Here is a 13,203-nt window from a genome sequence, read left to right as displayed (position 1 = left end):
TCAGCTCTCATTAGTCCAGTGAAAAAAGGACCAAAGAAACACTGCACCGTAAAAAAAGGCATGATTATCACTGACTGATCAAAATTAGGAAATGGATGACATGAGCTTTATAATGTTCCACTGACCAGACCCTCTGCATTAACATTCCACACAGTGAACAATGTACATCTGTGTACTTCTTTGACTTTGTTGCAGACCTAGCTCTGGTCAATGGATCCTATACCTTTCTGACTTGTGATTTATGTACGCATTTTCTCATATTGTCATTTTTACCTATTGTCCTACAGAGACTGGCCTTTAACAAAGGAGGTGGTTGTGATGGTGCATGTGTATGGAAAGCATAATTGCTTGGTAGCCATCTATATGAACCATAAGAGTGAAAATGATTAATGTGAATTCAACAGGGTGTATTGTGTTTTTCTGTATGGAGCGCTCTATCAGACACAGGTGAAAAAAAAAAAAATGCCCTCAGAGAAAAAAATAGCATTGCCTAACAGAAAAAAATACACTTATGGTGGAAACATTTTGTTTTGTTTGAAAATAGGAGAAAAACAAACATCTGTGGCATGTAACAGATGACACAAAGATATTTACTACCATCTATCTAGGCATGTGCAAATTAGAGTAATTAAAACAAGCAATGGCAACTATGCCATGTTAAATAATATTATTCACTGAAATCCATGGCATTTCTGCTAGCCGAAGCTTATGTACAGCTAATTTTGGTCTGGAGTTTGCCCTGACAGAATTAATCCTCTCCATACCATTTCTCTGAACCTGGTGTGTGTTATATTTCTCTATAGACCCTTTCAACAATAAAAACAAAAACAATGCTTGAACGTTCTATTTGGGTCCCAATCTACTTCCTCTGCATTAAGATAACATATGGAATGTTAAAAAGGAAGTCTTGTGGGGCCAACTATGTCGCTGTGACGGTGCCACTGACTCACTGTTGTTGGGGTTGTCTCCGATGATGTGGTGGCGTCCACTCCAGTACCACAGCAGCAGTGTGGCGTCTCTGGAGCCTGACACGATGTAACAGTCACCCCCAATGTAGGACTCGGAGCGGGCCAGACACGTCACCACGTCCCAGTGGCCGAACACGATCTGGGTGAGTTTGCCTGAGAGCGGAGAGGCACATATTTAGGTGAGGCAGAGGACAGCAGCTTAGATAGAAGGAATGGGTTCTGATATGAAAATATCCATTTCATTTCATTTCATTCATTTCTTACAAAGAGAGACCATTTCAAAAAGAAGTACAGAGTTCTACAAACTCAAATATCTCAAGTATTGCTCTTATTTAAAAAAAGAAAAGATTTATACAACGTTATTAGCAGACTGTTACAGATATGAGGTGCACAGGAAGAAACCAGGGTTAAGTCCTCTATGGATCAGTTAGAGTAAACAGAGAACAAAAAAACAACAGCTCAACAATTAGATCTTAAATAGCTTTCAGAAATCCAGCAACTACAAGAGAGCTGCAAACATGTAATTTACTGAGCAATTCCAAATGACTGATGGGCTTTCTGGAGGGAGCCCTTTTTATAACAAAATGGCTTCCACCTGCGGCCAATCTTTGCCACTCAGTGCCGCCATCAAAACAGCCCATGGGCTGAGGTGGCACTGACGGAGACTGTTCTACCGCGGCCTCTTAACACAGCGTTGTGTGCGAGGCCCCCTGTGAGTGCTTACACACTCTCCACCTCCGCCTGCAACGCTGCTATTAGAGTAATTGAGAGGCTCAGTGGAGAGGTACAATTATGTGGGAATAAACCCATAAATGAGGAGCAGGTCATGTTTTATGTACGCAAACCACTTCATGCTATACCCTAGCTAATAATTATGAAAATGTAGATTAGATTTTCGCTTTATTTGAAGTCTTGATGATTAAGTGATTAGCATTAACACACACACACACACACACACACACACACACACACACACACACACACACAGACACACAAACACACACACGCACACTTAAACAGAGCATACTGGTATTCTGTGGAAAATTAGTGCTAAAAGTGACCTGTTACAGCTAAATGAACCAACCGCACACGCAATATTTTTATGACATATGTTTTCAGGTATGTCATTTCATATACAGTACAGTCTTCTAGACTTTAAACTTTGAGTATACCTGTCTCAGAGGAGTAGACCCGGAAGCTTTTGTCCCAGAATCCACACACCAGGATGTAGCGGTTATCAGCGGTCACCACAAAACAGTGGGAGTTGATCTGAATGCTCTGGTCCACCAGGTCAGTGATCTGCCTTTTGTTCACTCCAGAGTTGTTGGCTAGAAAAATACGGGTGCTTATTAGCAGCTATTAGACATCAATTATCGCTCAGTGTGATTGCTAACAGCTGCTCAGTTGCATGTCATTCTGTCTAGTGGTTTTCTCCTTTGGGCAACAGTAAAAAAGAATTAGTCAGGTAGAACTTTGTGGAATTTGGGCATAAGTGTGACATAAGGTACTAATGCAATTTTTTTGCATAAATTGATAGGTAAGGGGGTGTCCTTTCAGAATCTGACGGGTGCCGCTCTGGCACCCTTGAGCATTTTCTTTAAAATGGCATCACCTGCCACACCACTTTTTTTATCATAGAAAATCATCTAAATAGACATTAACATATAAACCCATCATGTATGGCATCAAATTAAAGCTCTTTTCATACAGAAATCAGCTTTGACCATAATAAAGTAGAAAAAAATAGTGTAGGTCCCTCCAGAGAACAAAATACCTATACTTGTCTATACAAGTATACAAGGCGCTCAGGGAGCAGTGAGGGGTCAGGTGCCTTGCTCAAGGGCACTTCAGCCGTGGTTGTGGGCATGGGAGAGCAGTGCTCTTCAACCACTCCCCCCCCCCCCCCCACATTTCTCCTACTGGTCGGGGATCGAACCGGCAGCCCAAAGCCCTAACCAGTAGGCCACGGCTGCCCAACTTACATATACGGGAGCATGCCTATGTTCCCACAGCCCTACAGCCCTAACCCACACCTCAGGCCTAACCCCAACCCTAGAAATGTGGGAACATAGGGCTGACCCCACCGATACAAGGAATTTGTGCTCTACATTTTACCCATTCGTGGGTAGTGTACAACACACCCACACAAACAGTGTACTGTACACCCATTCAAACACACACACACACCCTAGAGCAGTGAGCTTACTAGGAGTATACATACACACCCGGAGCAGTGGGCAGCCCTTGATCCAGCGCCCGGGGAGCAGGGCTCAAGGGCACCTCATCCAGATGTGGGTACCTCACATGGATGTGGGAGAGTGCTGTTAAGTCACACCCCCACTCACATTTTTCCTACCAGTCGGGGATCGAACTGGCCACCCTTTAGTCACAAGTCCGTTTCCCTAACCAGTAGGCCATGGATGCCCAAAGTAATTGACATTAATGCTATGGCTGCAAAATTAGACAAATGTTATGATTTGTTGGCTGTTCATGCATTGTTTGGTTGTGACAGTGTGTCATATCCATATGGCAAAGGGAAAACCTCAGCAATCAATTTGATGCTCAAGAGGAATCTTGATTTGAAGAATTGTACATATGTACTGTAGAAGCTGATGAGCCTGAAGGCAGGAATGGATTTCCTTTCTTGCCTCTACTATGGAAAGACTGTTGAAAGCCTCAGTAACTTAATACATGCTATTCACCAAGAAAAGAGACCCTGCTAAAACAAAGTCTTCCTCCAACAAGAGAATATGCAGCGGAACACATCAAGCATGCACGGCTGCAAGTCCTTCTGTGGAGAGCTGCTGACAAAAAAACCACCTCCAGTGTGAAAATTCCTGTGCCTGTTCATGGCAACACTGACATTGCACCCAAAACAGGTCTACAGCTTGTTGCTTGTGGATGCAAGGCAGTGCCAGCATGCTCCAGGGCCTCTTGCAGCTGTCAGTCAGATGGACTACCATGCACCACCTACTGCCATTGCAAAGGTGGTGAACAGTGAGCAAATAAAAATTTAAAGATGGCTACACTTTCAGTGGAGGATACTGATGACAGCGAGGGAGAAATGTCTGATTGAATGAATGTTTTTTGGAGGAGACATTTGATGTTTGTGATGTGTACAAGGCCAGCATGGCAACATGTTCTGTATATAGTTTTAACTTTGTCTATTTGATTAATTGTTGAGGGTTGATACAATTCATATGTCTCTTGTGGTTGTTGCTCAGCCTACCATTTCAGCGGTGTGACCTTACCAGGCTTTACAGTTATTATGTTCTCTGGAGGGACTTGACATCATTTTTAGCATGTTTTTATTGACATTTATTTATTTTATTGATGTTGTTATGCTCACCAATCAGAGAGTCCATCTCAATAGGGAGATGATGGGCTTGCTCAAGGGAGTAGCCAGGTGCTCCTCGAAGACCTGGACACATATGGACACATGGATACAAACAGGCAATCACACACATACAGTATAGTGAAAACACAGCCTGTGAATGAGATGCCATTTCCCATCACAATACACAAAAGATACACATGCTTTCTATCAACCACCCACTCACTCTGTCAAACACACACACACAAATACACACACACACACACACACACACACACACACACACACACACACACACACACACACACACACACACACTCTGATTGCCAAATTCAAGGCTGGTTAGTGACCTCCAGTATGACCGTGGGGAGGATTTGGAAGGCCACCAAGAAACGATTTCCACACGGGGATCTTATTGATTTCTTTTTTAGCCGACCTGTCAGAGGCAGCGCAAAACTATTACCCCCCAGAGCCCCGCCACGGGGCAGAAAGGGGGGCGGCCATTTTGTGTGCGCTGAAACAACATGCTGGGAAAATATAGCTGCCTTATTATGGCCATTATTGCAGGAGACTCCACAAACACTAGTAATTCCCTCCCAGGCAGGAAAAGGAGCGGGGCTCTCGCACCTGCGATCGTTAGCGTCCGAGCCCCGCGCCGCCCCGACTTGGTGGACTCTTTTGGTTTGACGCTCAGTGCGGCCTGGCGGTGACAGATGGGGAGGTGTGAGCGGACTCATGTATGTGTGTGTGTATCTGCGTGTGTGTGTGGGATGTATATGAGCCTATTTCCCTCCCATACGCATGTTGCCTGCCACCTCTCCCACCACCTCCACCTAACTCCCACCTAACCCCCACCTCCTCTAACCAGCCTGGGGCCCTTTGACCTGGAGGTGAGGCGGTTTCCTGGGGAAGGGGCTCGTGGGTAATGCTGTTCACACGTGTGGGAGTGGGAATATGTGGGAGAGCTGGAGCTGCTAACCCAGACAGTGCCTGACTCAGGAGCAGAACTGGAGCTGATCTGGCTTGAATCCGACTGATCTTAGGGATGCATGCTGGTCCAGGGCCACCTCGTTCCATGGAAAAGTATTACCTGATCACTAAACCAACCCCAACACTCTTTAACATACACCATGTTAACACTCTTCAACATGCACATGATATAACAATGCATGGATTCTACACAAGAATATCATCTAGGTAGATGGCTTCTGAGCAGTGTATAGGCAACATGCATATACTGTAAGTGCAGAACTGTCATTCTATGTGCAACTGCCAAAACCAACACATGGATTTTACATTAGAACATCAACTCAGTAGGTGGCACTTAAGGAGTGCACATGTGTATGTGTGAATTTATATGTATGTCAGTGCAGAAAGTCCAGGCATTTTAAGAGCATACTGTGCTTAACTGCATAGAGGTATAAAATGTGTCTAGTGATCCTCGCCTGTTATCCACTCACCCACGGTGTTGTGCCAGCGGTTGACGGCGAACAGGCGGCTGCAGGTGACGGTGACAGCGGCGGGGATGGCGAGGTGGGGCAGCGTGTTGGCGGCCACGTGCGTGACAGGCGAGTTGGACGGGAACTTGAGCACCATGATGACGTCCTGCTGCATCTGGTCCTTAAACATCAGCGGACTCTGGGGAAGGAAACACTGTTGAGCAGAACAGAGAGGAGGAGGGAGAGGAAGCAGAGGAGAAGAGAAGCAAAGCAAAGCAAAGGGGACCAAGAGAAGAGAGGGATAGAGAGCAGAGGGAGAAAGGTAGACCAAGAAGATCCAGGGAAGGCACAGAATAGAAGAAAACCAGCAGACCAGGAAGAAGAAAAAAGTAGAAAAGGGAGAAGGAAAGGCAATAAAAAAGAAGAGAAGAAAACGAGAGGAAGAAAAAAACAAAGAGAGGGAGGCCAAAGAAGAAGAGGCAGAAGAAGAAGAAGAAGAAGAAGAAGAAGAAGAAGGCACAGGAGGAGAGATGAAGAGATGGAAGGCCAGGAGTAGAGGAGGGCGTGGGATGTCCAGGAGAATGATGGAGGAGATAGAGATCGAGAGAGGAAGAGAGATAAGAAATAAAGAAGGAAAGAAAGAGAGGAACAGAATGATGAGAGGCCATTAGTGTGGAGATTGAGGGTCAGACGAGGTGCTGACAGAGGACAGCTGCATGCTGAGGAGGAGGAGGGGGAGAGGACCAGAGAGGCGGCTCTTCACCTGGGCCCAGAGCTGATCTGAGACCAGTACCAGGCCCAGACGAGCGTCCGCAGAACAGTCTGTAAATGCCAGACAGGGAACAGGTCATGGAGAGGAGAGAGGGGGAGAACAACGAGTAAACAGGAACATGGAGGGTCAAAGGCACATAAATGTAAGGCACATGAATGGGAACACCTCAACTAAGGCACTTGTGTGTAAACATATTGATTGCACATATTGATGTCTATGGCCTAGATAATTGTATGTAAGTATGTATGTATGTACGTACGTACGTATGTATGTATGTATGTATGTATGTATGTATGTATGTATGTATGTATGTGTGTGTGTGTATGCATGTATGCACGCATGTAAATATAAGCATGCATTCTCAGCAAATTAGCCTGGGAGTTCAACAAAATGTTGTGATTTATTTATGTGATTTGGGGGGTAACTTCAGTAAGTTTATTGGATCGGCTCCCTCCAGTAAATGTTCCAACTGTGGTGTGGGGCAGTGGGGTTAGTGTGGCGGCACATGGCTGACATCCCACCCCACTTTCCCATATCACTGCCTCCTCAGCCACCACTCCACTCACATCTGCTCCTAAAGAGGCAGCCCCGCTAAAAGGCCACAGTGGGAATTCACTCACACGAGCAGTGCGCGGGGAGCGAGGCAGGGGGAGAGAGAGAGAGAGAGAGAGAGAGAGAGAGAGAGAGAGAGAGAGAGAGAGAGAGAGAGAGAGAGAGAGAGAGAGAGAGAGAGAGAGAGAGAGAGGGGGGGTCAGATGAAAGAGAAAGAGTGAAAGAGTGAGAGAAAACCATAGTGTGAATGAAAAAGAGAAAAAGGAGAGACAGAGAGCGCAAGAGAGAGGTCAGATAAAAGAGAAAAGAGAGTGAGAGAAATATAGAGAAAGAGAGAGAGAGAGAGAGAGAGAGAGAGAGAGAGAGAGTATGAAAGAGTGAAATAAAGAGAAAAAAGAGAGAGAAGTTTGACAGGTATTCTAGCTCGCTCTTGCACTCTCCAAATGGCCTCAGGTTGGTTGGAGGCGAGAATGGATGAGGCTTTAATTGGTGGGTGTGTGTATACATGAGTGTGTGGTTGGGGGTGTGGTGTGGGGTGGGGTGGTGTGGTGCAGTGGGGGGGCTTGGATCACAGTAGCTCAGGTGGTAGATACGAGCTCAGCTCATCCCCAGAGCCAGTTAGGCTAAGGTGTGCCGCTCCCTCTGTGCACTGCAACAGACGGCAGGGAGAGGGAGAGAGCGTGCTGCAGCTTTGCATATGGCCGCCTGCCTGATGTAACTCCATGTGACACAACATCTGGGGCCTTCATCAAACATGGAGTTTTCAGTTACCTTGTGGGTCGTGATCTATGGGGGACGCCAAGACCTTGCTCAGGGGCAAAACTATAGTGTTGGCTCTGAATAAATTTGACAAACTTCTTTTTGTTAGCAGTCTGGTATGTGTGTGTGTGTGTGTGTGTGTGTGTGTGTGTGTGTGTGTGTGTGTGCAAAATGCAGCACAGCCCACACTGCAGAAGTAGCACCTCACTTTCTGCTATGAAATGCCAAAAAAGCAGGCTGGTGTTCTTTGTTAAGGAACAGACACCACACTAACACAAACACACACAGACATACATAAACAAACATGAACACATACATAGAGACAGACACATAGGCTCACCTCCCACTACCCCTGCCCAAACATACAGCACTGAAGGGGTTAAATAAAGTTTCCCAGCATGCAGAGCACAGTGCTCTTACCAGGTGCATGGCGGAGCTGCGAGGAGGATGTGGCTCAATAAGCAACTGAGATGGCGTCTGTCCAAAACCCTGGATCTGAGCCTCCATCGCCTGCAGGGTACAGAGAGGAAGAGACAGAGAGAGAGAGAGAGAGAGAGAGAGGAAGAGAAAGGGGGAGGGAAATGGGAGAGAGAGACAGAGAGAGAGAGAGAGAGAGAGAGAGAGAGAGAGAGAGAGAGAGAGAGAGAGAGAGAGAGAGAGAGAGAGAGAGGAGCTGCTGTCACATTCAATGTGGATCAAAGTGATGGGTCAATGCGCTCCTTGACAATGCAAGCAAATCCCAACTCAGCCGTGCCTCCAAGGGGGGTTGGGGGTGGGGGGTGGCCAGGGTTGAGGGTGTGTTCCCAATCCGCCATCCCGACCGCCCAGCCCCTACCTCCCCTTAACTCACCAACACTCTCAGCCCCCCCTCCACACACCACCACCACCACCACCACCCCCCTCCCATCCCCAACCCCTCCCCAGCTCTCTGCCTGCAGAGTCATCCAAGTGTTAGTATGGAAGAGACAAGCCGCTTCCTATTAGTATGCCTCACTTAACCATTCCCATCCAGGATGGCTGCCCCGCTCCCCCACATCCCCCCACCACCCGCACCCCGCACACCCCAGCGCACAGGCCCCGGCGAGCAGCCGACGCTAACCTGCAGTGACGGCCGGCCGGGACCCAGGCAACCCGCCCGCTTTTAGAGGTCATTGTTGTCTGAAACAAAGGATCGGAAAAGAACAAACGTGGCCATGCAGCACTCTCCAACACACACACGCACACACACACACACACACACACATACATATCCATACACGTGCACACACACACACACACACACACACACACACACACACACACACACACACACACACACACACACACACAGGCACGCACACAGTGAACACACATGGTGAACTAGTGCTAATGCAGGCACTTACACGCACACTTGCATGTATGCGGAGCAAACACATGCATGCGTACACACACACAGAGCCACACACATGAGAGTGTGGTAGTACTACACACACACACACACACACACACACACTGTGGTGACACATGCATTACAATGGGTACCTTGATGGCAGAAGACTTTAGGAGGAAAGTGTGTGGGTCTCTAATGAAATATGGATCTGGGAGCATCTGATTGGAGAGGAGAAATGGAGAAGGAGTGAATAGTCTGGACAAGGATGAACGTACCAAAGGTATATGGACTAAACACGCACATGCCGTTTGACTACACTGAGTTTGAGTACATGAGAAAACATAGCTCATTCATGTGATTATGTACCTAGATATTGCAGGAGGGAGTAAAAGAAAGAGAGAAAGAAAGAGGGGGAGACATTGAGCCTGACTCAGAGGAGTGATGGATGTGACTGGAGCGGCTTCCAGCATCCTGAGAGGAGGTTGTAGGTGTCTGTCACTGCCACCATGTGCTCATACACACATACACACGCTTATGTAATACACAAATAGGCACACAGAGACACACACACACTGTTCGCACAAAGATGCATCGCCGCAGAGGCTATGGATGTCCATCACTGCCACCTAGCATGCTCTATCTCTCAGTCACACACACACACACACACACACACACACGCTTTTAGCATCAGAGAGGAGGTTGTAGATGTCTATCACTGCCAATGGAGGACACATCTTGTCTCCACCCACACCAGATATTCAGATGACGTCCCCAACACACTGCCACCATACACAGATCTACACAGAAATAGACACACACAGGGCAGGTAATGGTAAGGATTGAGCAGCACTGCCAACAGACGTCAGTGGTACCTTAAGCATGCTTGAATCTTCCTCAGTTGCATTTGAAACGCTTGCAAAGAGCTGTTATCTTCCATATTCTGTCTAGATTTCTGGCACTGATGCTGAGCAGGCCGTCGTGTGCCGATTGCTAGCCGTCCGTCCATCCCCCCCAGGCCTCGTGTGTGTGCCTCTGCCGCGCCACGCCGGGGCCGGCACCGCGGGACCGAGCCTCGGGTCGCTTTTTTCCGCGGCGAGAGGCGCCAGGCCGTCACATTTGGCAACCATTACGTGTCAGTCAGCACGGCTTTCTCCCGCCGTCCGTCAAAGCCGTAACCCGCACGCTTTTTACGGCTCTTTCAGGTTAGGCGGGAGGTCGACGGGTCACGGCGTCTGCTCAAATAAAGTAATCTGAGCTGGAGATCTCCACAGAGGTGGTGGTGGTGGTGGTGGTGGTGGGGTGGGGGTGAGCCATGTGGAAAGCATCACTCCGCTTCATAGGGGAAGTGGAGAAGAAGGAGGGAAGTCAAAAAGTGAGTGGGGAGGAAGAGAGGGGAAATTCGGATGTTTTTCCTGTTGTGGTTTTACAGCTATGAGAGACAGAGTGCAAAAAGGAAAATGGAGGAAATGAAAATCACACTCACTGTGCTCAAAGAAAGTAAATAATCTGGGGTGTAGCAGTTTCAGCTACATCTGTGTGGCACTGAGAGCAGCTGTTTGTTTTTGCGCTCCCTTTCCTTTTTATAAGCTTTCCTGATTAGCGTTAAGGGCATGTGTGCACGAGCCAACATCTGACGATGGAGATTAGGAAACAAACCACTTAAAAGGTAAAAAAAAAATCTGGGATGTCTATTTAAAAAGAAAGAAAAATAAGCTAAACACATGACGGAGGCAAAGATAAGAAAAATCGCGAACAAGACAAGACCGTTCACCTGTACCTGTGGGAGCTCGGAGTTAGCGATCGCACAAGGTTATCTCCAGGTCATGTTTCCTCGAGGCTGTCAGAACACATCAATGACTTGTTTCACACCCAGACGCAGTAATCTGCAATAACACATACCCCACCAAAAAAAGGTGATCTGCTTCGAAGATAGGGATCTCGAACACTTTAAAAGACAGTTAATTAGTTTAAGCCACTTAGAGCTTCTGAACCTCAGCAGTTTTTTTTTCGAGGTGGGTTTTTTGGCTGATAAGGTGTCTGGAAGCTTTCGCTGTGTGAGCCCAGATGTCGAATTCCCTCGCAGGCAACTGTCATGCTTGGACGAGTGCAAAACATCCATCATAATGCATCGGCTGTCAATCAGCGCCGTGGCCCGTAGCTGCGTCGGACGGGAGGCCCTTGGAGGTGAACGAGTGAGCTGAAGTCTCACGAGTGACAGTGGCTGGTGATAGGATAAGGAGCACCGGATGGCAGCCAATGCCGGAACAAACCTGGCCCAGATCGGGCCCAGAGCTGGCGTGGGGTTTGTCGGATTTATACCAGATTATATCTGGGTATGTTGCATAATCAAAGTCATACCGTGGACAGAAAAACTGACTGACCGCACCTGGGGAGGGAATTTTGGAGTATTTTTTTCCTAAACTTTTTTCCCATAGGGAACGACGGGGCATGCTGACCGACTAACTGATTGTAAGGACGGCAGCTGATTTGGGGGCAGTTCCACCCAGATCTGTTTCAGCCACTAACAGGTTTGTTTTGCAAAGAGGGAACCGGAGGGCTCATTCATCTGAATATCTGACGGCAGGTGTGGAAGTCAAATGAACTAACGCGCACCTGGCGGCCTTGCCTGCCTATGCCAGCAATGCACAAACAGAGAGTGATTCAACTATGCGTGTGAAGGACCCATGTGAAAGTGGTGTGTTTACGCATGTGTACTTATGCGTGAACAATTTTCTCGGGCGAGGTTTCTTTGTAAGTCATCCGGATACGGTGAGGATATACGCAACATTCTCTCTGATCTGCCTCCAAAGAATATCGAGAAGGAAAAAAAAGAAATGACAGGTATTGAGAGGAATGTACCAATGTCATTCCTCAGTTGAATTTATTATGAGGGCAACCAAGCAGTGCATGCCAATCAATCTAATAGAAACTCATGCCTCAACGTGGCAACTCCTAGGCTGCTGCGTGATGTCGAAAAACAGACCTGCACGTGCTGGGGAAGGATAAGCACTTTAGATTGATAATGCATATACTGACTGCTTGTGCGTCTTGTGGTCCAGTTCAAGTCTTCTTGCTGATGTCTACATTAGCAAGACGGCTTGAACTGGACCACAAGATGCTTAGCAAATTGTCTCATTGCAGACAGTGCTTTCGAGAGTATTCACAGCTTATGACAGCAGCTCGTCTGGGAAAAGGTCGAGAAGCAGGTGTCAAAGCGTTCCTCCGATTTCGACTGCTTGCGAGAGAATGTCACGAGCAAGAGGTGTCGATGGCAAAAAATAGACTGTCTACATCCTAAATGAATCTTTAAAAAAAAAAAAGACTTGACAGTCAAAAAACTGAACTGCTCTGGTCGACTGCACTGAGGAAACTTGACTGATTTTATCCTTCACTGGCCACCTAACCTTCTCCTGCCATTTGTTTTTGTCATCCAGAATCTCGGCTCAAAAAAAACAAAAAACAGCGACAGACGCATCATTTGTCTGTGGTCACGGCGGGGTCCACGTCAAGCACCTCCTGTCATGTTTCCCTTTTACGTCCCTGTGCATGGCGCGCTGTCAGAACAACCATCAACACAGCGGCTACTGCCTGTCCTTGTTCGTGCCCAGAGCTCGGGGAGGCTGTCACTAGGTGCCTTCGACCAAAGCTGAGGGATACCCTTTCGCTGGGTGTTGAGAGAAACATTTTTATTTTTGTTCAATTTTGCACAGATAGAGAAACCTCATTTCTCTTACAAATACTTATTCTCACGAGGTCTTAATGTGGTACTAGGGCCAACTTAACAAGCAAGGCAATCTGTCTGTGTAATCTGTCAAATGGGACAGAATTACTAAACCAACTAGAGTTCCAAAATCTGATATTATACAGTACCTGTCTGGTTTCTCTGGCCTACCCAAGAGACACCCTGGAGCTGCATGTATGGGTGATATGGTCAGATGAATTAAACTACACAAGAACTCACCACCAAGTAAACAACACCGAAGTTTCTTCTGAGGCATTTCATGAATAAT

At 47.2% G+C, this 13,203-nt stretch overlaps 1 protein-coding gene across 7 annotated transcripts in view; it reads right to left on the bottom strand.

Annotated features, from left to right (window-relative positions):
• LOC121683409 (neurobeachin-like) overlaps positions 1–13,203 on the bottom strand; it is a 284,145-nt gene that overhangs the window by 7,588 nt on the left and 263,354 nt on the right. For all 7 annotated transcript variants that reach the window (XM_042063032.1, XM_042063026.1, XM_042063027.1 and 4 more), the window contains 5 exons: positions 8,245–8,334; positions 5,763–5,955; positions 4,318–4,389; positions 2,141–2,296; positions 951–1,121 (listed from right to left, as the gene is read on the bottom strand). In XM_042063032.1, coding sequence (XP_041918966.1) covers positions 951–1,121; positions 2,141–2,296; positions 4,318–4,389; positions 5,763–5,955; positions 8,245–8,334 — 682 coding nt within the window. The remainder of the gene's footprint in view (positions 1–950; positions 1,122–2,140; positions 2,297–4,317; positions 4,390–5,762; positions 5,956–8,244; positions 8,335–13,203) is intronic.

The sequence above is a fragment of the Alosa sapidissima genome, chromosome 15 (assembly GCF_018492685.1).
Source record: "Alosa sapidissima isolate fAloSap1 chromosome 15, fAloSap1.pri, whole genome shotgun sequence".
In the NCBI taxonomy this organism is placed as follows: domain Eukaryota; kingdom Metazoa; phylum Chordata; class Actinopteri; order Clupeiformes; family Clupeidae; genus Alosa; species Alosa sapidissima.
Note: the sequence above shows the minus strand (reverse complement) of the source record. Positions and strands in the feature narration are given on the sequence as shown.